The 26,484-nt window shown below is 36.8% G+C and overlaps 2 protein-coding genes across 3 annotated transcripts in view; one reads left to right on the forward strand and one right to left on the reverse strand.

Moving 5' to 3' along the window:
* Nucleotides 1–26,484, forward strand: part of LOC112046646 (suppressor of lurcher protein 1) — a 412,265-nt gene that overhangs the window by 171,771 nt on the left and 214,010 nt on the right. The window lies entirely within an intron of this gene.
* LOC112046648 (N66 matrix protein-like) lies at nt 23,734–26,393 on the reverse strand. 2 transcript variants are annotated; one of them, XM_024083357.2, is made up of 3 exons: nt 26,269–26,393; nt 24,316–24,807; nt 23,734–24,007 (listed from the first exon to the last, which is right to left on the reverse strand). In XM_024083357.2, exons 1-3 carry the CDS (start codon nt 26,320–26,322, stop codon nt 23,984–23,986), a joined length of 570 nt encoding a protein of 189 aa, XP_023939125.1. In that variant the 5' UTR covers nt 26,323–26,393; the 3' UTR covers nt 23,734–23,983. The 2 variants fall into 2 exon arrangements, with proteins under 2 accessions (XP_023939125.1, XP_052739793.1); XM_052883833.1 differs by having other exon boundaries at nt 24,257–24,807.

A 26,484-nucleotide genomic window follows, 5' to 3' on the forward strand; every position in this document is an offset into this window, starting at 1 on the left:
TCAAATGAATTATATTCCACACTTTTGCTTACTTAGTTTCACACACAGTGACAAAGCTTATGTCCAACGCCTGTATGTGATATTTAGAATTTTAGAACGTAGAGCTTATGCAATGCATCCCGTCGGAACCCGTGAAAATACGTTTTAGGGTAGTCATAGAACAATTTGTATTGAAGAGAGTGCTAGCAAGCCAAAGCCTAATGTTCTACTGAACCAGTGATTCAACGAAATCATTTTATATTAAGCACTAGATCCGACTTCCGTCAACCGATTTTTCCGACATCCGTGAGAATACCTTTGATATTCCTTAGATTTAAAGCTCAGACCAATTATAGAAGGACCTGTATCCTGTATTTGTATAGGAAGGAACAAAATTGTCTGTCATTTTCTGAGGAAAACGAGCTTAGATTTGGTATATATCTTATACTAAACTAGAAGTTTTTGCCCGTTTTTTACACAATTCAATTACACAAAAAGGTATTTTTACGGAGCTCTTTAACCGACAAACACGATTACAACTATTTAACATCGATTCTATAGAGACAGTTTCTATAATCGCATTAGATCGTGATCATATACTTTGACAGAAAAGTAAAGTCTAGCGATGCAGTCCTGGTCTGAGATTTGAAGCGATAGATATGCCAAAGAAGTACCCTGAACATCTTGAATTTGGATACAAATCAGATTACGCTACAACCAAAGTACAACTGTCATTATGAAATAGAACATCAATACCACTAGGTAATTTCAATAATAATTGTGTCTTACCACTAGTGAACTTACCTTGTCAGCCGATAAACGTCCACAGCTGGACATAGGCCTCTTGCATGGACCTCCAAGCACAACGGTCTCGAGCCACCAGCATCCAGCGGCTCCTTTTAACCCACTTGATATCCTCGGTCCAACTAGTGAAGGGTCGACCAACAATGCGCTTTCCGGTGCGGGGTCGCCATTCCAGCACCTTGGGACCCCAACGCCTATCGACTCTTCGTTACATGTGGCCTGCCCATTGCCACTTCAGCTTCGCGACTCGCTGAGCTATGTCATCTTCTTCTATGACTTTGGTTCATCTGTGGATCTTCTTATTCCTGATTCAGAGAAACTCCAAGCATAGTTCGTTCCATCGCCCGCTGAGTGACTTAGCCTTCTAATAAGGCCCATAGTCAGCGACTAATGAATTTATTCTAAGCCAATATAATAATAACAAAGCTAATTCAATTTGATTCAAAATTAATAAAAAGTGCAAGGTTAATGAAAATTGCACAGATGTTTTTTTCCGAAGAATATATTAATCGCAAAGATCTTTAGGTAGCCAGCGCTTAAATAGGAGAAATTGCAAGCGCCCAGTACTTTGTGAAAGTTTAAGTATTTTATCTTCCGAAGTAATAGACAAATCCTTGAGAACCGTTCCTCTTCAATATTCCATTTTACATAGCGCAAACGGCTCATGAATAACAAACACTGACCTAAAATTCGTATATTTGCAAGAAAAAAGATAAAATTGTGAGGTAGTGAAAGTATAATTTATTATTTGATTAAGAATTATATGCTGTAATCACGTGAAACGGAAAAAAATTCAACGGCGTTAAAGCGTAATGTGATGTGTTAAAAATTAGTTCACATTCGTACATTTAGGTGGCCTAAGATAGATAGATGAAAGAAAACGAGAACCCATTCCCCCTGGGTAGTAGAATTTCAAAAACATCAAGGGTGGAAAATGTGTTTGCGATAGTGTGTTTAGCAGTGAGTCGCTACCACCCTTCTGACAAAGACGTGTCAGTAACAAGTAATCCAGTTAGACTTCCAAAATGCTGCCACTTGAAAATAAATCATAGAGTAGTAGGGTCAATACTCCTTCCAAATGCTTCCAAGTAAGCCCTCTACACTCTTGCATTACATAGTATTTTATAGTAAAGATATAGATGTTTTATATAATATCATAATAGAGAAACATAGTTAACGAATTCAAAACCTTCAAACTACAGTCAAATACAAATACTTGCTCCTAAAATAGCTCCGCAAGTGAAATTTCGGTAAAGGGCTTGCTTGTCGTTAAATATAATGTTTTTGCACAATGGAAACCTTTACGATCCAGACGATGACATAACAACCGACAATGCTTCCCAGGCAACACAATCACAAGCTACACAGCGTCTTCGCCGGCGAAGACGAGGTCCCCGATATCTAACGTCACCCGGACGTGGGTTTTCTAACTCACGATCTTGGGGGCGTCCGGACTGATTCACTCAGGTCACGGTTACCTCCTCCAGAATGGCCCTCTAAGCCGAGGTCCGAGTCTCATAGGAGACGCCCTTAAAGAGCCGTTCCGTCCTCTATCTTTCTTTCAGCCTTCGGGTCACATCAGGCGATGCTTCTGCGCTCGCCCAACCCCCCCGGTGACGCCGTAGTGGTTCCGCAGGGAGCTATCGGCACCTACTCAGACAGAAAAAAAGAAAAAAAAAGCACAATGGAACTCTACAGTAAACTCTCTGAATGCATTATCAACTTACACATTTCCAATGTCAATAAGGAAACGAGAAAACTGTACGAGCCCCTATCAACCGTGGGAGGTACGAAAATGCAGAATGTAAACTATATTTCCGGGGCAATTCGAATGCATTGCAGTGACGGTCTCCTGAAATTTTCATACAAATGGCACAAAGTGATTGTTCGATTATCATATAGATAGATAGCTCCTTTGGCAAACTGCTCCGTTTTCTATGTAAAAATAAAACGTGTTGAATAAAATTCGCAATCTTTTGATATGCACACCTACTGTGTAGATATCATAACTTTTGTTATCTGTTATAATCACACTAATATTATAAAGGCGAATGTTTGTGTGTAAGTGTGTAAGTATGTTTGTTCCTCTTTTATTCTGAGGCTACTGAAGCGATTTGGCTGAAATTTGGAATGGAAATAGATTTTACTCTGGATTAACACATAAGCTACTTTTCATCCCAGGAAAATCCATGATTCCCGCGGGATTTGTGAAAAACTGAATACCACGCGGACGAAGTCACGGGCGTCCGCTAGTATATTATATAATAAACGTTTATTATTCTTAATTAAACGTTTATTTGAAGAACTATGAGAAATTAAATTTTAATAGTATTGTTTTATATACGTATTTCAAAATGCAAAGATAGATAAAGGAATTATTTGAATTACTTTGTATGAAAACATAAAAAGATTTTATTTTTTAGTTTAGTCAAAATATATTAGTCATGCAGTTTGGCTCCTACAATTGGACTTGTCAATACCTTGAAGTTATGGGAAATATTCTCGAGCACCCTATATATTAGGCAAAAGTAGGTTTTCGGATGTACCTACATGTTTCTAAAGAAGTGTAAAGTTTAATTTCCTAAACAATATTAAATCTTTATATATATTTTTATCTACATTAAAATTATAACTCTCACCTGATTTTATGTGATACTAGCGGACGCCTGCAACTTCGTTCGCGTGGAATTCAGTTTTTCATGAATCCTGCGGGAACCATGGAAGGAAGAGTAAAAGAGGAACAAACATACTTACACACTTTCACACTTACGCACCAACTTTCGCCTTTATAATATTAGTGTGATGAAAATGAGTAGGTTTAATAACATCAGTATATTTTTAAACTAGGTAGAGAAGAATTGCTCTTTCATAACTTATAATTAAAGCTTGAAGTACCTTAAATTTCCATAATTGTTTCCGAACATAAGTTTCTCAGTTATTTATCTAAGATAACGTGTAACTTCAAGTTTACAAAGGGACTTATACTAACTTCCCAAAGCAATTTCTGCTCACTAGAACTTACACGAAATAAGGAAAGGATAAAGCTAGTAAGTCATTAAAGAAGAAATTGAAGACTCGAGTTAGTTAGCAACAGGAACTGCGGGAGTCCTATTACAGGGACCAAGTTTTGTCTAGCCAACCTAACCGATACACCCACAAACTGTTTCTGCCAAAAGCATTTATAGTTCAGTCAATCTGTAATGAAATAAATGCTACCTTCAGGATAATTTTAAGAATAAGTTTGACTTCATATAACGTTAGGGGGACATGTTAACTGTAGATTTTTTTTTTATTCTTTACAAGTTAGCCCTTGACTACAATCTCACCTGATGGTAAGTGATGATGCAGTCTAAGATGGAAGCGGACTAACTTGTTTGGAGGAGGATGAAAAACCACACCCCTTTTCGGTTTCTACACGACATCGTACCGGAACACTAAATCGCTTGGCGGTACGTCTTTGTCTGTAGGGTGGTAACTTGCCACGGCCGAAGCCTCCCACCAGCCAGACCTGGACCAATTAAGAAAATCTCAATCGGCCCAGCTGGGGATCGAACCCAGGCCCTCCGTTTTGTAAACTCACTGCGCATACCACTGCGCCACGGAGGCCGTCAAAAAACTGTAGATTGGTGGGTGCCGGCTGTTTTTGAGAACCCCGCCAATGTACAGTTAACATCCTTACATGCCCCCCTAATGTTATGTGAAGTCAAACTTTTTCTTGAAATTATCCTGAACCTAAATTACAGATTGACTGAACTATTAGCATTAGCTGCGCTTTGTACAACCTTTTTTTATTAAAAAGATATCTTCTTTCTCTTAAATTCCTTTGTAATGTCTTTACTGTGAACAGTTAAGCTTTTTATCTACAAAATCATCATTTTGTAGCATTAACAATCTCATCTCACTGATACCTGTTCACTGAGCACGAGTCTCCTCTCACATGACGTTATCTATTCACAACTTATTAAAAAACCGGCTAAGTGCATGTCGGGCCATGCGCAGTGTAGGATTCCGTAGATTAAATGATTTTAACAAAAATTTGCACTTAAACGTTAATATTTTAGAAACAGATCCCTAAATAGAATAACAGTGTTCCGGATCCACTAAACTTTTTAAGGACCCTTCCAACAACACCCCATACTACTCACAGTAACTCATAAAAAAATTTAAAAAAAGTTCCCACTTTACATGCACTAAAAAAATATTTTTCAAGAATTTATTTTACAACTTTATCGACTTATTCAATGTTCATACTCATGCTAAATTACAGCTTTCTAGTAGAAAATAGTCTCTACGCTAAACCGCGGACATATAGACGAATATGGCGAAACTGTAAGGGTTCCTTGTTGACTGGACGGAACCCTGAAAATACGGGAAGGAGAAATAATTTTGTTTATACATTATTTTTTTAACTCTTTGATGATTTATTATATTTACTCTACTTTCATCAGAGAACATGTAAGCAATTCGTATTTATTATTAGTGCCTTCTCGTAAATATCAAATAAGCAATAAATATCTGATATTCCATTTGTAGTATTACTGTATTCCTCGCACCCCGCTGAACATCATTTGTATTCTCTGTGTCGCAAAAATACCGATATATATGCTGTGAACAAAATTTTCATGTTCTTACTTCGAATTTTCTGCGCTACTACTTTGTGTAACAAGACAAACTTCAAACTAAAACGTACTTACTCGTAGGTATACGATACATGCTTTAATTTAATTGTATTTTACTATTTCATTTATTTTGTGATTTTAAAATTTGATTTACTACACTACATTGGAACACGCACTACAGGGAAAGAATTGGTAGGTTTTGTCAAGCTGCTGTAAGTAGGTATATCTTTTTTACCCGACTACGGCGAAGCCAAAAAAAATATATGGCAAAAATTAAAACTCAGATTCTAACCTCGAAAAAAATTAAACTGAGATAATTGTCACGTGTTTTGGTATCAAATGAAAAGTCTTGGCGAGTACATTACAAATATCATATTGTTTAAGATAAAATATATCTTTAAAATGTGATAGTAGTATATATCTTAAAATTATCATTATCAGAATGCCACGATGTTGATATTGCACGGTTAGTGTGATTGATTGGGAAACGGAGAAGTATTAAATAAAAAACAAAGTTTAAAACCTATAACCAGAATTGGTAAAAAGGGGTCTAAAAAGAACGAAACAAGAATATATTTCAGATCGAAATAGAGAAATGCATAGGTTCAAAAATATGGTCACGTAAGAGATTTTTTTTAATTCTCTGCATGTGTAAAGTTTACCAATCCGCATTGGGCCAGCGTGTTGGATTATTGACCTAACCCCTCTCATTCGGAGAGAAACCTCGAGCTCAGTAGTGAGCCGAATATGGGTTGATAATTATGATGATGAAATAATGGATGCGACCACGGCTCTACCTTAAAGATGTATCTATTTGTACATTATTTTTCTCACTGCAAATGCAGCTAAGCTAAGTTTACCTACCTGGTTAGTGACACTATTTATAACTTTAGAACCACTTAAAGGCTCTAGTTTTAATTACCACAAAAAAGATTATTGTATGAAAAGCACAATGGCAATTTTTCAGCTTATATGCCTTTAGGAATGAGATATACGCGGATACTCGGAGAGATTTTTATAAGTAATACATATTACTTACAAAAATCTCATGTATTCGAATTTCCCACGCTACTTTATTACCTAATAAAATATTCCCGCCGGTCGCCAAACTGGTCAGGTGGCTTTAATATGCACGGAGGGTGCCGATAAGCCTGCCTTACAAAGCCAGGTTTGATCCCATTTGAGCTGCTCAGTCCGTTTCTAGCTTTTCGCAGATTTACACTTTACACAGCTCCTTTGTTCTTTCCCTGAAAACTGTTACGAGTGACGTCATAGAGATTATTTTTTATCGCATTGCTTTATGAGGCGAGGCACGTTGCGAAGTTAGCGATGAGTAAATAAATGATATTTGTACAATAACAGCCGAAGAGACGAATATCTTAGCATTCCATGGATTCCGTCCGTGCGGATGCCGGGTCCATCGCGTGGTAGAGAGAAGAACTATGAGCAGAGTCCTGAACTTGTGACTACAGGATGTAGGGTTAAGGAATTCCTTGACGATCGATCAACACTCCCCGTTCACTGCTCGTGTTTTTCTCCCTGCCTAGCCAAATTTGGTATAGTAGACGGGATAATTGTACGTAAAATATAATGTTTTAATCATTTTTCATATTAGATCTAGCTCCTAACTCCGCTTAACGGCTGGACCAATTTGGATGACATTTTGTGCGTATATTTCAATAGGTTTTTGGTTAGTTTGTAAATACAATTGTACGCAAAGATTTTCTACTAACATTTTTGATTGTACCTAGTAGGTGGCGCATATGTTATGCATATCATCTTCATAAATTATAGAAAAATGCTCTCACAAACCTTCGCTCAATTAAATGAAAATTATATTCTTTTATAATAAGAACTGCAAATAATTATATTATCTATAACTATAATAACTTTTGCGTGCACATAGTTATTAAAAGTATGTTTTTTTTATTATTCTTCACAAATTAGCCCTTGACTACAATCTCACCTGATGGTAAGTGATGACGCAATCTAAGATGGAAGCGGTGTAAGCGGCGGTAAAGTTTATAAGGCACTATCAGTGCAATATACATAGAATGGTATATTTTCTTTCGAACTCAGGCTCGTACTCAGCGTAGGCACAGCATATTCGCATCTATGCAGTGCACGCTACTGCTAGTAAATAACATAACAACTTCTTTATGATCCAATGTTTTATGTTTATTCGACATAGATAATTTGTCAATTATATTGAATCACTTCATTTCTCAGATATATTCACCAAGTAGTCCCCTTAACTTACAGGTAACAATCCACGCTTTAAAAAACACTCAACGGACTGAATTGAAGTTAGTTTGTAACTAAACAGCACCCCTAGCGCTATTGAGTTGTAGCGGGGTGCGTCGCTATTGCTCATTCCTTTAGGTAATAATAATTATAATAGGAGTTTTGATAGCCCAGTAGATATGACCTCTACCTCCGATTCCGGAGGGCGTGGATTAGAACCCGGTCTGAGGCGCATGCCTCTCCTCCTTAATTCTCTGCGTGTGTGTAGTCTGCCTGTCCGCATTGGGCCAGCGTGATGGATTATTGGCTTAATCCCTCTCATTCTGAGAGAGCTCTGCAGTGAGCCGAATATGGGTTGATTGAACCAGGTCTGGTGATAAATAATAAAAATAAATAATAATAAATTATCATTTAAACTAGAAGCAGAAGTGCCGCGATTTCGGCCGCGTAGTTTCGGTTGCCGTGAGAATACCGAGATAAAATCTAGCCTATGACACTCACAAATTACGTGACTTTCTAGTAGTAGTTTCAAAATCGAGTTTGTAGATCCAGAGATACTTCCTACAATACCACAAATCTTACCTCTTTATAATATTAGTCTAGATAAATAACATTGTAATATAATACATTATATCTAATCAATGTCACCGTATTGAACTCATGCTCTGAGTAATTTAAACAACCGGGTTATCGTTATTTTATCAATATCCATTAGATTGAACAAGAAAATACCTATACGTATTGGTGTAGGTAAAAAGTTATCTCAAGAACTAACTTATATTATCGGTAGTAGTGTGTACACGCTCTATTTTCCTTCATTTAAAGATATGATTTTAAACGATTTTTTTTTTTATTATTTACAAGTTAGCCCTTGACTACAATCTCACCTGATGGTAAGTGATGATGCAGTCTAAGATGGAAGCGGGCTAACTTGTTAGGAGGAGGACGAAAATCCACACCCCTTTCGGTTTCTATACGGCATCGTACCGGAACGCTAAATCGCTTGGCGGTACGTCTTTGCCGGTAGGGTGGGTAGGGTACAATACGGAATATTAGCAGTAAACATGTTCATTCAATGATAATTTTGGATTATTTTTAAGGGTTAATTAATTAATGCCGTTCAAAATAAAACAAGGTGTAAAAAATATATAATTTATTAAACTTTATAGCATAACGAATAACGTAAGAAGTATTGGAAATTAAAAATCACCATCTTAATTATAAATTAGGCCTTCGGAGCATCTTGTTTTGGTTTTACCTGAAAAATAATATATGTAATTAATTTATATTATTTACGAATATTTATTGATATTAAATAACAAGGCCATATTTTTATATTTTGTAAAATAAAGTCCATTTTTTTATATTTTGTATGTTATATTATAATAAGTCTGAGGACATTACGTTTTTGACAAATATTGGCTTGTCTAACAACTGAGAACACGATTTCTCGTAATGTTATCCCGAACAATATATAAATTTGACGGCCTCCGGGGCGCAGTGGTATGCGCGGTGGATTTACAAAACGGAGGTCCTGGGTTCGATCCCCGTAACAAGTTAGCCTGCTTCCATCTTAGACTGCATCATCACTTACCATCAGGTGAAATTGTAGTCAAAGGCTAACTTGTAAAGAAAACAAAAGAGTTCCCCAAATACATTTCTTTCGTTCCCTCAACAAATCTTACCGCCTGGTAGGTGCAGGTTTTACAATTGTCTCAACAATTTTTAAAATCGGTTCACAATTGACTGAAATATCGCTGCACATACGAGTATACTAAAAAACAAACACACAGCCAAACATATACCTCCTCATTTTTGAAAGGAGATAAAAAAATACGCTTTTACTTATTGTAGCCTACTGTAAAAAATCGAGGTAGAAAGAAAAACTCAGTAAGTATGACCCGGCCCAGGACTCGAACTCAGGATTTAAAGCCACATAGATTAACCACTGGACCAACGGCCGTTGTCCGACCATACCATGCCTCAATACCTATGAACGCTAGTGGGTAGCAAACAAAATAAGATACTTATTACTTAGCTAATTCCTCAGTGCCTGAAGACAAAAGTCTTCAAACAGTGCGTGTTGCCAGTGATGACCTATGGTTCCGAGACTTGGTCGTTAATTAAATATGAGCCTCATAAGAAGGCTCAGAGTCACACAGCGGGCGATGGAACGAGCTATGCTCGGAGTATATCTGCTTGATCGAATCAGAAATGATTAGATCCGCAGAAGAACTAAAGTCACGACATAGCTCGAGTCGCGAAGCTGATGTGGCAATGGGCGGGGCACATAGTTCGAAGAGCCGATGGATCGAGGTGCTGGAATGGCGACCCCGCACTACAAAGTGCAGTGTTGGTGGTACCCCCCACGAGTGACTGACTACATCAATCGAGTCGCAGGAATTCGCTGGATACAGGATCGTAATGTTTGGAAGTCCCTACAAAAGGCCTATATCCTGCAGTGGACGTCCATCGGCTGATATGATGAAGATGATGATTACTTACCAATTCATTTAACTTGTCGACAAAAGTGGAAAACTCAGATTTTATCTTTTCAGGGTCAATAGCCTTGGAAAATTCCTTGGAAACGGTATCTCCAAGAGCCTTAAGGTCTTTGACAACACTGTCCAAGTTCAAATCATTGGGCTGTGCAGCAGTTGCGGTGTCACGTTTCACGAAAGCATGCACCTGGTGATAAAGGATTACAAATGTAGTCAAGGCGGTTTTTTTTAGGGTTCCGTAGTAAAATTATTCCCATTACACCAGCCTCACAGACCGTGATAGTTGAAATTTTCACAGATGTATGTTACCAATAAAACAGCAAAAACAAACATTTCTTTTAGTATATTTTAGTATTTGTTGTTATAGAAATAATGTTTTAACCCTCGACGCAAAAGAGGGGTGTTATAAGTTTGACGTGTTTGTCTGTCTGTCTGTGGCACCATAGCTCTCGAACTAATGAAGCAATTACTATTTAGTTTTTTTTGTATGAAAGGTGACTTACATGCGAGTGTTCTTAAACATGTTTGATGTAAATCGGTTCGAAAGTTCTGGGGATTGCAAGTGGGGAAGAATGACCGAATGTCTGCATTGAACACGAGTGGAGTCTTCAATGAAAGCGCTCTAAAAGAGAATATTGATGACTTGATCGAGTGTAATTAATAATTTCATGACTTCGGGGTATTTTATGTTATCATTCTATTATTCTAGAAGATGCTTGCAACTTCAGCCGCATGAATGTGACATATTTGTAAATTATGCAAAATTTTGAGAATATTTGACAATAGTCCAACAGGCGTGGATCGAACCCATGACCTCTCAGTGTGGAGTCCGACTCCTTAACCGTTGAAATATTAACGATTACTATTATTCCCATCATCATCATTATCAACCTATATTCGGCTCACTGTTGAACTTGATTCTCCTTTCAGAATGAGAGGGATTTGGCCATTAATCCAGCACGCTGGCCCAATGCGGGTTGGCAGACTTCACACACTCAGAATTAAGAAAATTCTCTGATATGCAGGTGTCTCACGATGTTTATCCTTCAACGTTTGAGACAAATGACATTTATTTTCTTAAAATGCACACAACTGAAAAGTTGGAGGTGCACCCTCCGGTATCGGAGGCAGAGGTCATATCCACTGGGCTATCACGGCTCTTTCCACATACATTAATAAATAAATAAAAACAATCCAATGTACTCACACTGACAAGGCATACTGCCAACATTAGCACGAGCAGCTTGTTCATGTTGGTAATATTTTATTTAGATTTGCAAGTACTAGGAAAGCACAGCACAGCTCTGGATCACACACAGAAGTGTTCTTGACACGGCTGTCTCCGCTATCTATATTATGAGGTCGTTGTATTTGCCCGTCTTATCTCTGACCAGAGGTCACTTTTTGCCACAGATTATATGAATGTTAGACAGCAAACAGAGCGTTACTCAATGAAAAAGTCCATTAATTTCGTATTCACAAGGTTGTTAGATAGTTTGTTATTTTTAACCGAATTCAAAAAAAGGAGCAGGTTCTCAATTCGACGAGTATGATTTTTTTATGTTTGTTTCCTCATTAATTCGTCATTTCTAAACCAATTTTGAAAATTATTTTTTTGTTTGAAAGAGATGATAGATTGGTCAAGATTGGTCTCAATTATTTTTTATTACAATCGATTAAGTGATTTTGTGTTAAAACGTGTTCAGGCTGACACACAGCAAAATAAAAATCTTTTTAAAAAACATTTAACTGACTTCAAAATCACAAAAATAAACTAAAGAGTTACATTTTGATCATTTTGAAGGTGATGCCAAGCTAGTGACGTATTAATTAAAGCCGTTTCTAAAAGTACCACGGGAAAAGTACTGTCTGAAAATCCTAAAACTTTATGATTTAAGCGGCTTGAGTTAATGCAGCACTATGTTGGCATCACCTTCAAGGTGATCAGAAGATAATACATACGATGTTATTTTTCGTCACAACCCACTGCGCTACGCAGCTGTCAAATATACTAATTTTTTTTTATTTATTACATTTGCATAAAAGTTAAAATATAGGTTCATTTACTTAATATTTATATTATATTTGCAAATAAATATTATTTAACGTCAGCGCATCGTGCAATCTATATATACTCGTAACATAGTAAACATAATAGCAAGTTTATTTTAATTACTACGGAACACTGTCTTTGTGATTTAACAATATCAAACAAATAGTATAGTAAATATTTTACCTGTTTGTTTAATACTTACAGAATAAAGTTCAACTATTTTCGGGAATGTTCCATCTACGCTTTTTCTTTAGTCTGTCGTTTTGAAGCGTAAACACAAACAACAATTAATAAATGGGTTTGCAATCATCTCTAATTGCAGTAAATAGCAACTCTCGTAATTATCTAGTTTACCATTAATTTTGTTCCTATCGAACTCTGAAACAAACATTACCTAAGATACATACATAACGTCGTTAAGATCAACTTAAGTACCGACATCACTTATCTACTTTAAACTTCCTCTTACTAGATGACATCCCGCGGTTTCCCGCATTGTTCCCGTTCCTGAAAAAATGCGGAGATAAAATAAAGCTTATGACACTCACAAATAACGTGACCTTTTAATGTTAAAATAAATTTTATAGTAAATCCAGAAATTACCCCCTATAACAACATAAACTTTACCTTTTTATAATATTACTATGGATTATTCATTATCGATTCTAGTCACATTACACATGCCTCTCAACATATTATGCATTCATCAACGTCCTATTTACTCCCCAATGTTTTTATCAATACAACACGACAGGTCTAAGAGAACTTGAAAATTTTGAACCCCAAAACTGTCGCCATTTCATCCATCCCTTGTTTACTACTCTTTACGTCTTGCTCTACGTTGACTTCATTTTAGAAATGGCAGAAAAGGCCTATGCCTTACAGAGGTACAATAAAAGAGACTGATGGTGATCCCAGGAGCAATGGAAGTGTTCCGGTTCCACAATATAAACATATAAATAAATCTTCTTCAACCGTTTCGGCCTTCAGTGGCAGAAAAACGGTCGTGAAATATGTTTGCGGTGCCTTTTCAATTTTTTTTTTCACCACGTATATATTATTAAAATCCTTAGAGTTTTTGAGTTAAATTGAAACAAACAAACGAATAACCTTACACTTTGAAGGCCGCGTGGCGCAGTGGTGACACTGCATTCTGCATCCACGGACGTGGATTCAATTCCCATAACTGGAAAATGTTTGTGTGAGAGCATAAATGTTTTCAGTGTCTGGGTGTATATTTATACATTATTTTACTATTTGTATGTTTGTAGTTTGTAAATTTATATGACAAAATCCGCTATCTCAGTACCCATAAGTTAAGTTAATCACTGTGTTGACACCGCCTTCAAAGTAATCAGAAGATAGCACATACAATATTATTTTTCGCTTTTAAGTTTATTTATGAATGGGGAATGTTGTTATTTTAATTTTAACACAAAATTAATGAACCGATTTTTGTGAAAATTAAATGGGACCATGGTTTTATTACCTCCTCCTTTTTAAGTCGGTTAAAAATACCATAACTTTTAAGGTTTATACAGAACTCCTGGTGTGAGAGTCCGACTCGCACTACGAGTTTTTTACTCTAGTGCGTCGACAGCTTTAACGTTATCATAATAGGGCCACCGCAGAGAAGATTTTTGGATTCACTCGAGTGCTGCAGATGAACATAATATACCTTGCACGTTGTTGAGTACCTCCACTAAGTATCATCATCATCATTTTTCAGCCGATGGACGTCCACTGCTGGACATAGGCCTCTTGCATGGACCTCCAAGCATAACGATCTCGAGCCGCCAGCATCCAGCGTTTTTCTGCAACCCGCTTGATGTCCTCGGTCCACCTAGTGGGGGGTCAACCAACACTGCGCTTTCATCATCATCATCATATCAGCTGATGGTCATCCTCTTTAGGAAATAGGCCTTTTGTAGGGACTTCCAAACATCACTGGCTTGATGTCGTCAGTCCACCTGGTCGAACAACACTGCACTTTCTAGTGCGGAGTCGCCATTCCAACACCTTGGGACCCCAACGTTCATCAGCTTTTCGAACTATGTGGCCTGCCCATTGCCACTTCAGCTTCGCGACTCGCTGAGCTGTATCGGTGACTTTGGTTCGTCTGCGGACCTCCTCATTTTTGATTCGATCACGCAGAGAACGCTCCATCGCCCGCTGAGTGATTTAGAGCCTTCTAGTAAGGCCCATAGTTAACGACCAAGTTAGCGACCACTAAGTATAAACCCTTAATATTACTAGGCACGTTTAGGGAAACCAAAAAAACTACCAGATAAGTACAAGGTATGTAGTTAATAGCTAATAGGTGTGCATTTCGAAATCTAACATACCATAAGGGACTCCTTACTACCTACTATAATATGGGATCTACTAAATTAACTTTAGGCACAAAACATCCCGTCAATGGACCCTTAGCCTTTTGCCTTTATCCTTGTCACTTTGTCTGTCACCAACAGAGCGAATAATTGTTGTCCAGAGTATCATCAATCATTACTAATGGGTGCTCTATGAAGTCTTTTGGGTGCTCTGTGTTGTCTATTGTCATTTCTTTCGATCAGTTCGCATATACTTCACATATAGTGTGGGCATATAGAGCTTAGACCCATCATGCTGCTCCTATGTGGGCATAGAGACTAGAGTATTAATGATATTGATCGGAACTGATGGCTTTGCGTGCTCAAATTTAAAAAAACTCGATTAACAGATTAACGAATAAAAAAAATTCAACCGACTTCCAACTCAAAAAATAACTTTAACTAAAAAGCAAAAAATAACATCCTACCTATGTGCTACCTTCTGATCAGTTTGAAGGCGGTGCCAAGCCAGTGATGTTTTAGTTAAATACGTTTAAACTACAAAACTTCTGTGGTTATTCCAGAAACAGCTTTAATTAAAACACGACACTGGCTTGGCACCGCCTTCAAACTGATCAGAAGGTAGCACATAGGTAGGATGTTATTTTTTGCTTTTTAGTTAAAGTTATTTTTTGAGTTGGAAGTCGGTTGAATTTTTTTTATTAAAATTTTTATTTTTTTATTTTTAGTGTTAGCATACCCACTGCGTGTCACAACCTAAGTGGAAAGTTCTTATCAATACAAAATTATCAAGTCCAAACACAAGGTAGCTACTGTGAGCCGTCGAGGAGTTCTCTTCAATGTGCTTCGTCTTCATCACCAGACCCTTAATACAGTCGCAATCCATCTAGGTGGAAAGTTCTCATCAATACAAATTTATCAAGTCCAAACACAAGGTAGCTACTGTGAACCGTCGAGGAGTTCTCTTCACTGTCCCTCGTCTTCATCATCAGACCCTTAATACAGTCACAATCTATCTAGGTGGAAAGTTCTCATCAATACAAATTTATCAAGTCCAAACACAAGGTAGCTATTGTGAACCGTCGAGGAGTTCTCTTCACTGTCCCTCGTCTTCATCATCAGACCCTTAATACAGTCACAATCCATCTAGGTGGTAAGTTCTCATCAATACAAATTAATCAAACCCAAACAAAAGGTGACTGCTGTAAATCCTTGAGGAGTTCTATCGTCTGTGTTTCGGCTCCATCATCAGACCAACTCCAAACCTTCATAAAGTTGTAGTGGTTTAAAATACCTTATGGAAACACTAACAAACGTACTAGCCGTCTCTACAACTTTCGAAAGTTCCCCTCAATTTCTCCAGGATGCCATCATCAGATCCTGACATGAAAAAAATGGGACCACCCTGGAAATAAACCCTACAAAACAAAAAAAGAATTTTCAAAATCGGTCCATAATTGACGGAATTATCGCTGGACATACATAAAAAAAAAAAAAAAAAAAAAAAAACATACATACAGCCGAACGTAGAACCTCCTCCTTTTTGGAAGTCGGTTAAAAAGAGATTAACTCCCGTGCCTCAGACAGAACGTTAAGCAGTTAGTTTCTGTCATTATGATTGTCATGTTAACATCTAATCATCATAATCATTAACAGCCGATGGACATCCACTGCTAGACATATGCCTCTTGCATGGACTCCCAAACAAAACAGTCTCGAGCCATCAGCATCCAACGACTCCCTGCAACCCGCTTGTTGTCTTCACATATGTGGGGGTCGACCAACACTGCGCTTTCCGGTGCGAGGTCGCCATTCCAGCACCTTGGGACCCCAACGTCCAACAACTCTTCGAACCGTGGGCCCTGCCAATTACCCCATCAGCTTCGCGACTCGCTGAGCTATGTCAGTGACTTTGGTGACAACTAATAGTGGTTGAATAAATATATTTTTTTTATTCTTTTCAAGTTAGCCTACAATATCACATGATGGTAAGTGATGATGCAATCTAAGATGGATTAAGATGAAAAACCCCTTTCGGTTTCTACACGACATTGTACCGGAACACTAAATCACTTGGCGGTACGTCTTTGCCGGTAGGGTGGTATATACTAGCCACGGCCGAAGCCTCCCACAAGCCAGACCTGGATCGAACTAAGAGAATCTCAATCGGCCCAGCCGGGGATCGAAGACTTCAGTCTTGTAAATCCACCTCGCATACCACTGCGCCACGAAGGCCGTCATATTCCTATATGGAAAAAGGCCTTGTAGTCTTTGCCGGTATCCACTTACCACCTTTCTATAAAGTCGGTCAAAAAATCTCCGCAATTTCTTATATTTACACGGAAGAATACACACAATGTCTCTACAAAAAGCGAGGCCAGATTTACTATACAACCATTGTTATCTATTTGTTAAAGGTCTATAATAAAAAGTGCTTTTAGGTTTTTGTTGTAGTGATCGCTGTTACCTTGCAAGTAAAAGGCATCGAGTTCAATTCCTTATTGACTTACTTTTATTTAGAAATAATATTATCAATAGGAAAGATTCGATTGTTTGTTTACATTGAGTAAGCTCTGAAACTAGTGAACCCATTTAAAAAATTTTTTCACTGTTGGAAAGCTACTTTATCCCCGAGTGCTACAGGCTATATTTTATCCATATATTCCTACGGGAACGGGAACTACGCGGTTAAAACCCCGCAGTAAATTGTACAAGTGCAAAAACAAGTTCATACAAGAACTCCAATAGGTCTACCGCGTAAAATTCGTCTAGGATTCGACTCGCACCCGTTGTTTATGTCCGCAACTTTAGTTAGTTTTTTTTTTAATCCTGGAGGTACTGTTTTAATCTTTACAGGGGTTTACAGTAGGTACACTTAAGCGCTTCTATTAACGTGTACTTCATACATGAAATGCATTACCTTCCCTCGAGACTCGGTTCCAACCAGGACCTTACCAAGATCTTTTTTTTTATTCTCCACATGTTAGCCCTTGATTACAATCTCAGGCAGGCAGGTCCCTATATAACTCATCTGAGGGTGTGATAGAACACGGCCCATCCATAATCTTTTATACAGCCCCGTATTTGTTCAGGACAAATCCCTTCCTTTTCTTTGCATGAGATTTATATTATATTTTGTTGATATAAATGCTTAGATAAATAGGGAAAATTCGCAGAAAGAAAAAGATGATCCCGGGTCCATATATTATATAGCGACACATCCATATACATCAATATATAAATCAATACATATAAATAAAATTGTTTCTGTCCCTGATGTCCCAAGTTATAGATTTTAGGTAGGTACACCAAATTAAAACACAAAAACTTTTTTTAATTTGTCAGACTGTTTGTCCGGGCTAATGTTTGGAATGTTGTAGGTTGTTGAGCAATATATTGGACTTTACTATAAATCCATGGTTTTGAGAGATTTGCGAAAAACTGAATTTGACGTGGAAAAGCCGCGGGCGTCCTCTAGTACTTTATATATACTAGTAAACACAAAATAAGGGTCACCTTGTATTTTTTGGCAAGTTATTGGTTTAAGGGATGGATAAATGACAGAAATAATTAACATTAATTATTTTTAATACAAAAACACTTACAGCTTAAAGAATACGCGCAAAAAATACAAATTACCAAGATTTTAAGTAAAAAGTGAATTTTTAGGAAAAAAATTGCTTTAATTAAAAAATAAACTAAAAATTAAAGGAATTGTTTTTTTATTACAATTTTTTTCTTCAGTATCTAGTGAGTCCGCCACGTTTTCTAACTCATTCTTGAAGCCTGGAGGGCATACTTTCAATGGAGGTTCTCAGAGATACTTCTATACTATTACAGATACAGAGTAATTATAGTACCGTGCTTATTTCTGTCGCCGTACAATATTATTGTGTCCCAATAAAATCCTAATAACAAGGTTTCTATGCTGTGTTCTGGGATGATTCCCGATGTAATTACAAAACATGAGACATACAATAACATAACATGCTTTAATTAGCTAAAGGTGACTATTTTTATATATACGTAATGTAATTAATGTATACGTTTTATACATATATTTGAAAAAACAAAAATATAAACGAAAATACTATATGTCCACTTTTTGTTATAATACCCGATATATATGTTTTTCCAGATGTATTTTTGTAATTATGGTTTCGGTTATCTTTAGGTATTATTCGTATTTACATGCTCGAGCGTTAGTAAACAGGCTACTAACTTGTACTACTACTTGTACCTATATCACGCATATAGTGACATCATGTTCATGATAAGAACGATTGAAATTTTAAAACAAAATAATACTCTAACGGTAGGTAATTATTTCAGAAAGAGTGAATGAATTAATTATTGATGATATGGGTATTCTTAATTGTACACCAAAATAAGGATAAAAAACTGGATACTAACGTACCTACAATAATATTATTGTTGTCTATCTAAAGTAGTTGTATCTCATAACTGGTAAAATCTTTTCCTTATAATTTACTATTTGTTATTATTTTTTTTTTATCTTTATAATCCAAACGAAAGAACAAATAATTAATTAATTATTGTATTTTGTTAAATTTAGTTACAAGTTAAATAAATCGGCTATTACTTAGCACCTAATGATGGGCTTCAGATGGTGAGTTGTGCTGTGCTGGTTCAAAAAATGTTATACGTTTTTTTCTAAAACGCTTGTGTTTTCTCAGTCGTTGCAGTGAGGACCTCAAACTGAAATATATTACATTAGTTAGGTTTTGCTTTTTTTTTTTATTTTTTACAAGTTAGCCCTTGACTACAATTTCATCTGATGGTAAGTGATGATGGAAGCGGGCTAACTTGTTAGGAGGAGGATGAAAATCCACACCCCTTTCGGTTTCTACACGGCATCGTACCGTAACGCTAAATCACATGGCGGTACGTCTTTGCCGCTAGGGTGGTAACTAGCCACGGCCGAAGCCTCCCACCAGCCAGACCTGGACTAATTAAGAAAATCTCAATCTGCCCAGCCGGGGATCGAACCCAGGACCTCCGTTTTGTAAATCCACCGAGCATACCATTACGCCACGGAGGCGGTAGTTATATTACTATGCGGATTGGCAGACTTCACTCACGCAGAGAATTAAGAAAATTCTCAGGTATGCAGGCTTTCCTCACGATGTTTGGATACATCCGTTTTGTACAAAGCAAAATTAATCAATTATTTATATTTTCAATTTTCCACAACAATTGATTACGTTAAATAGTATTTTTAACGTAATCAATCGTTCCCAAAATGCGATTTCCAGAAGGCTTACCGCTTTAGAAAACCTATTAAGTTGCTCCCCGAGGGCATCAAAGACGGGCTGTAGTTGTTTCACATTGACCTGCTCCACAGCCGTGGCCAGTGACTGGTCGAGGCATTTCTGGAATTGATTTACGTTCCGCTCCACTGGCGCCAGTATGTTGGGCGGCGGTGCTTGTGTTGCGTCTCGTTTGACAAATCCGTTAACCTGAATAAAGTTGGATTTCAATTGTTGCTTTGCAATTGAAACGTGCTGGGTTATGTTCCAAGCTCTGATCAATGTATTATTTATTTTTTGAAGTGAAACTTCTTTAGGCGTATGAGGGTAAAATTTTTACAGATGTAACGTCACGCCGGTATGCAACGGAAGTGTCAAAAAAGAGAGAGAGAGCGATCGGGACCGATTGAGAGGGAGTAAGACAGGGCGAACGTAGCATGAAGCAACTTGCCGTGGAGTGAGAGTAGGGAGCAAGCAAGTGAGAAAGATTGAGAGAAAGTGAGACAGAGCGAACGTCGTATCACGCACAGTGCTATGGAGTGAGAGGTGAGAGAGAGCTATAGTGAGAAAGATTGAACGAGAGAGAGAAATCGCGCAATGTAAATCAGATATTATAAAGAATATTATAGGAATATTAAAGAGATAAATTGAAAAAATTAAATTTATAATTTACATTAATTTTCAACACTTTTTATATTTTAATGACAATTAAATTCCTAACCTATCTTCCTTTTTCCCTTCCTCTTAGTCTCAGAAATCTAAAGTTTTAGATTTGTATAAATATAAACAAGATTTATAAATTAGTTCGCCAAAGAAGTTTCACTTCTGACACGTGTACTTTGTACGCACGCATTTTTTTATTTAATAAAAACGAAAGGTCATCACAAAACATCGAAAACTGCTTGAAAAGATGAAATTTGACAGGGAGGTAGTTTATGGATAGTAGACGTTCCCAAGGTATAACTATAAACTAGCCTGCTTGAACGACTGCTTCGTTGGTCCATTGGTTAGACTACGTGGTTTCTAATCATGACGTCCTGGTTTCGGAACCTGGGCTGGGATATATGAGATACTGTATATATAGGTTGTAGGGGGAGAAATTAAAGAAGAATAATCGAATGTCTGCAAATATACTCGATTGGGGTCTCAAATGAAAGCGCACTGAAAAAGAATATTGATAACTTGGTCGAGAGTGTAATTAAAATTTCACGACCTTCGGAGGTCTTTCAAAATTTTCAATTTATAAATTAATGTTTATATCATTAAATTTCACTTACGTTACTGATGAAAAAAACACAAAATATCAATATATACTTCGAATCCATGTCGTGCAAGTATTTTCAAGGAAAACATTAACCGGTGTAGTGAGACTCCATGTAGAATTTTACCTTATGTACCTTCTTAGATATGTTTACTTTGTGCATAATGATATTTGTCAATAGTAGCTAGCGACTGCCTTAAATAGAGACATCCTGGTCTTTGAGAAATAAATATTTATTTTAATCTAAACTAATATTACAAAGAGGTAAAGATTTGCTTTTTAGTTTGTTGCAAATAAACTTCTAAATTACAGGTCCGATTAAAAAAATCTTTTGTTTAAGCAAAGCTATGTTAGCAGTGAATAACATTATTTTTACAACGTGTACCCATTAATATGGAAACTAGGCGGGTAAAACTGCAGGGAATCTGCTAGTGTCAAATATAATAAATGACGAAATATATAATTATGAGGTTATGGTAACATGGTTCTTATATTATGGTTCTCTTTATTTTGTACGACTACGTATATAAATAATATACTCAAAGGCATAATTTTCCGCCCTCTTTAATATGACGCGAGTAAATTAACGTGGGCGGATAATTGTACCTCTGAGTATATTTATTATTTTTGCCCTTGACTACAATCTCACCTGATAGTAAGTTATGATGCAATTTAAGATGAAAGATTCGGTTTCTACATGACATCGTACCGGAACGCTTAATCGCATGGCGGTACACCTTTGCCGGTTGGGTGATAACTAGCCACTGCCAAAGCCTCCCAGCCAGCTGAATCTGGACTAATTATGAAAACATCAATCGGCCCAGCCGGGGATCAAACCTAGGACCTCCTAAGACCTGCGCCACGGAAGCCGTCAATCATAATGATGAAAAACTTCGTTATCTACCTACTAAGCTGGGGAAAGGAATAAAATGGGATTGTACTGTATATGTTAATGTTTTATTGTACCTAAATACCAAATAGTAGTATTTTTGTAAATACCAAAAATATATTTGTAGTCTTTGCATTGTGTAGAATTTCCTTTTGTGAAAGAAACCTCCACATTGCAGTACCAGTTCGGATCGTGTAGATCGAAAATAAACGAAGATCGGTATTTGTTCGAGTTGAGGGTTAGTTGCTTTCAAGTGTTTAGATTCTTGCTGTGCGCTTTGTGAAAATAGTTCGAATATCGGTCTTTGATGTATTTTGTAGAGGAATCGTGATTAGTCTTTCTCTTGTACTGTTATGATAAATAGCGGCGTTGACATGCATCGCAGTTTATTTATAACTATAGCTAGGCCAGTTCGTTCGTAACACTCCCGATGGTCCGCGCGGGCCGGGAGGGGGTAGCGATGCCCGACCGACTTCATACCCGCGCAGTCCTACCCGCCCCGTCGCCCGCATAGCATGGGAGCGTCATCAACAAACTTTCCAAACTATAGCGTCCGTTTGGATTTTAGTTTTTCTCAAATCCCGCGGTTACCATGGATTTTTCCGTGCTGAAAAGCCTACGTGTTAATTCAAAGTAATAGTAGATTGTTAACCGAGGGTGGAAAGAATCAATTCCCGAGGTATTTAGACGCACGAGCGTAGCGAGTGCGGCTATAGTCCGAGTAGGAATTGATTCTTTTACCCGTGTTAAACACTCTACTTTTCATTTCGATTATGAGGAAATTTCATTTCGATTACGAGGAAATTATAATTATTGTCTATTTATTTGGCCCGCTCTTGGAACGTCGTTAAAGCAGTCGTCAAATTGGACGACTGCTTTACCGACGTTGTGACTATTCCCCGCTAGGCGGCTCTTTCTAAGGAGAATGACTTACGTAAAAATCTCGTTACATCCTACTCGAAGAACCACTAATGTTATAGAATTCACTTTGGTGGAATACCTATATTGCTTATTGCAATATAAAATTACTGGTTCACATTTGTATGGTTTTTAAAATAAACCTTTAGATAGCACTGTGCACCATAAAACGTCTTGTTTAATCCACCATCTTGGGGAGAGAGAAAGAGAGAAAGCGCGAGAAGAAATGAGACGGCAAATAGTCGTTCGGAAATAACTTTAAACAAAATTCAGTTTAGATTTGTTTTAATATTAAATACTATATATATAATATATAATATTTAAAATAAATTGTCATTATATTTTTTAATCATTATCTATTTTTTTTAAACTTCGTCACTGTTATGTAACAAATTAGTATCCCGCCAATTTATGTCGACTTTTCAAATTTTATTTAGGGAACTCAACACGTTATTGTTGCGGCTTATTCCGATTAAGAAGTTTGCGCTAAATTTACACTGGCTGTTTAGAAACTCACATGGCCGTAGCATTTTTTTTATAATTACTTTACTTTTTACATAAATTTTTTCCTCTACAACTTCATTGACGTCTGAACAGGTTGTATGGTCAACGATCTTTGCCTGTCCCCGAATTTAGTTGGGGACAAATAAAAAAAAAACATAAAACTCTTCACAGCTAATGACAGCAGTTCTATTTTTAAAGTTCATTCCGGCCCTTAGGTGGGAAGTAATTTGTATGAGTTATTCCCTCCCTGTGTAGGGAAGCAGCATTTTCCACCCAATACTCAGTTTAAAACAACACTACTTTCCGAGTATGAGAAATGAAAAATCTATTTCCATTCCAAATTTCAGCCAAATCGCTTCAGTAGCCGCAGAGCAAAGGAGGAAAAAATCATACACACTTACACACAAACTTTTGCCTTTATAATATTAGTGTGTCTTAATATTTTATAAGCTTTATAGGATTTCAATAAGAGTAATTTAATATTTAATATTTCCTGTGGGATAGTAAAAAAAATTTAGCTGAGTTCAATATCAATTTTTATTACATGGAATCATCTTATTATGGAAGATTCGTTCATTCGTATTCTGTACAATTAAATTCATTGCTCAATCTCAGGGTAACGCGAGAACATTGATCTGAAATAAAACATACAAAAATTAGTTATTTTTAATTCAAAAGCTGAGGTTATTGTAAAATACTAACGGATGCCCTAACTCCGTTTGCATGAAGTTCAGTTAACTAGCGCGAGAATCTTAGACAATATTATTTCTGGGATAAATCGAAGCATATTGTGTCAGTAGGTACAGCATATAATTATATGTCTTCATTTTAAGTAGGTTTAGTTGTAGCAGAGTGAACGAGGATGGATACACTTACAAACTTACAAGCTTTTATAATATTAGTATGTATTTAATAAAATATAATTTTAATAAGGTGAGATTACCGCTTTTGAAATTCTATTAAATCTGTCCTCAATTGCACTGACGAGGAGACCACGTGGTCTTTGCTGAAATCCATTGCCATTATTTCCATTGCTATTATTTGGATTGCCATTTTCGCCATTGCCATTATTTGGATTGCCATTTCCTCCACTGCCAATATTTGGATTGACATTACTTTTACCATAATTTGGATTGCCATTTCCTCCATTGTCATTATTTGGATTTCCATTTCCTCCACTGCCTTTATTTGGATTGCTATTACTTCCATTACTACCATTGCCATTATTTGGATTGCTATTACCTCCGTTGCCTTTATTTAGGTTACCATTATTTCCATTGCCGTTATTTGGATTTCCATTACTACCATTACCGTTATATCCATTATTATTCATATTGTTGACATTATTATCATTGCCATTGCCTTGACCAAAGGGTAACGGGTTTCTTGCACGATTGAAAAAGTCAATCAAGAGAGTAGCCGGTGTTGATACAGCCTGAAAACATTAAAAATCAAATTGTCACTTAACCCTTTTGAGATCTAAATAAATTTTAAAATTTTGAAAAAAACCTGAATGTTATGACATTAGTAATTACACTATCAATCAAGTCATCAATAATCTCTTTCAGTGCGCTCTCAATTGAGACCCCAGAGTATATTTGCATTGCATTTGTATTAGGTTATTCGTCCCTACTTTTACCCCTCACAACTTTTAAACGGCTCAACCGATTTCCATCAAACATGTCTAAGAACACTCGCGCCACCTTTAATACAAATAATACAAATTTGAAATTGTTACATCCATTCGGTAGCTATGGTGCCAGAGACAGATAGACACGTCAAACTTATAACACCCCTCTTTTTGCGTGGGGGGTTAAAAAAAGAGATTTCAAATGAGATGATGAATGAGAGATTCCTTTTTATAAGAAGTTTTCAGAGTTGAAAGTTTGTGGTGGTACATCCCTGTGCCTCGGAGAGCAAGTCAAGCTGAAGGTACCGGTCCTTAACCTTAACATGTGATCTATTGACGGTTACAAAATAAAACATGTCCTCCTGCCCGCCAAGCCGCATTAGGCTAGCGTCGTGGAGTGTGAATCTAAGCTCCATCGCTTTTCATATGAAGAGTTTCTTTAGTGGGCCATTCAAATGGCTGTTAAAGATGATACTATAAACAAGCTAGTAGTTTTGTTAATATGTAATTAGCGGACGCCTGCGTCTTCCTACGCCCTTAGACCTCGTTAATCCGGCTCTCTTACAAAATCCGTTCTTAGTGGACATCTTCTAACTGTAAACTACCTCCCTGCTAAATGTGATCTTTGTACGTTAATTGGTTTTTGAGATTTCATGATGATATGACCTATCGCATATAGGTATATTGAGATTTTGTTGAATAAATAATATGTTTTATCATTTATTTAATATATTTTATAATTTTAAGAGGTCATTCACTACTATGACGTATTTACGCGATAAATAATAATTTCTTATAACTTAGATAAAAATCCGCGATAACCTCACTTCTTGTTATAATAAATATTCATTAGGTCTTCTACCGAAATTTATTACATTCATTGAAAGATAGATAAGAGAAGGTATTGCAAAATAACGTAACTTTGTCTCTAAAAAATAATTTGGCATTTTTTAGCTCCCATTCTCAGGAGCGTTTTTTAAACGGGCGTTGAAACGCGTTCAAATACAACACATGCATTCCCAAGTACATGTTCACACGACAGCCTTTTTTTAACACGACGCTTTTTATCGAGCGCTTTTTTAACGTCCGTTGAAATAACTCTCGTGCGAATGAAGGCTTAGATTACACATAGACATAGCTTATAGCTCAACAATGGCTGAACGACAAACCACAAAGGCCTACTTCGAAAACAGAACTTCCTTTTAAGTAGTCAGTCAGCAAAATTTGTCACAGATTTCATAATAACTATTTACAAATCGCACTTACATTGTCTACGACTAGTAGAACACAAAGTATTAAACAATAAAATTTAACGTCCATTTTAAATGATCCTTCCAAGGAACAGATTGTCGTTCTGTGGACGTATTATTTACTGCTTCACTTTAAATATTCGTACTCGGATCCGTCCACTTGTGTATTGAGTACACAATACTGTTTTTTCGAATCAATTCTAATATATCGAAGCAATAGCATATCCAATAT

This window comes from Bicyclus anynana, chromosome 10, assembly GCF_947172395.1.
Source record: "Bicyclus anynana chromosome 10, ilBicAnyn1.1, whole genome shotgun sequence".
Classification (NCBI taxonomy): domain Eukaryota; kingdom Metazoa; phylum Arthropoda; class Insecta; order Lepidoptera; family Nymphalidae; genus Bicyclus; species Bicyclus anynana.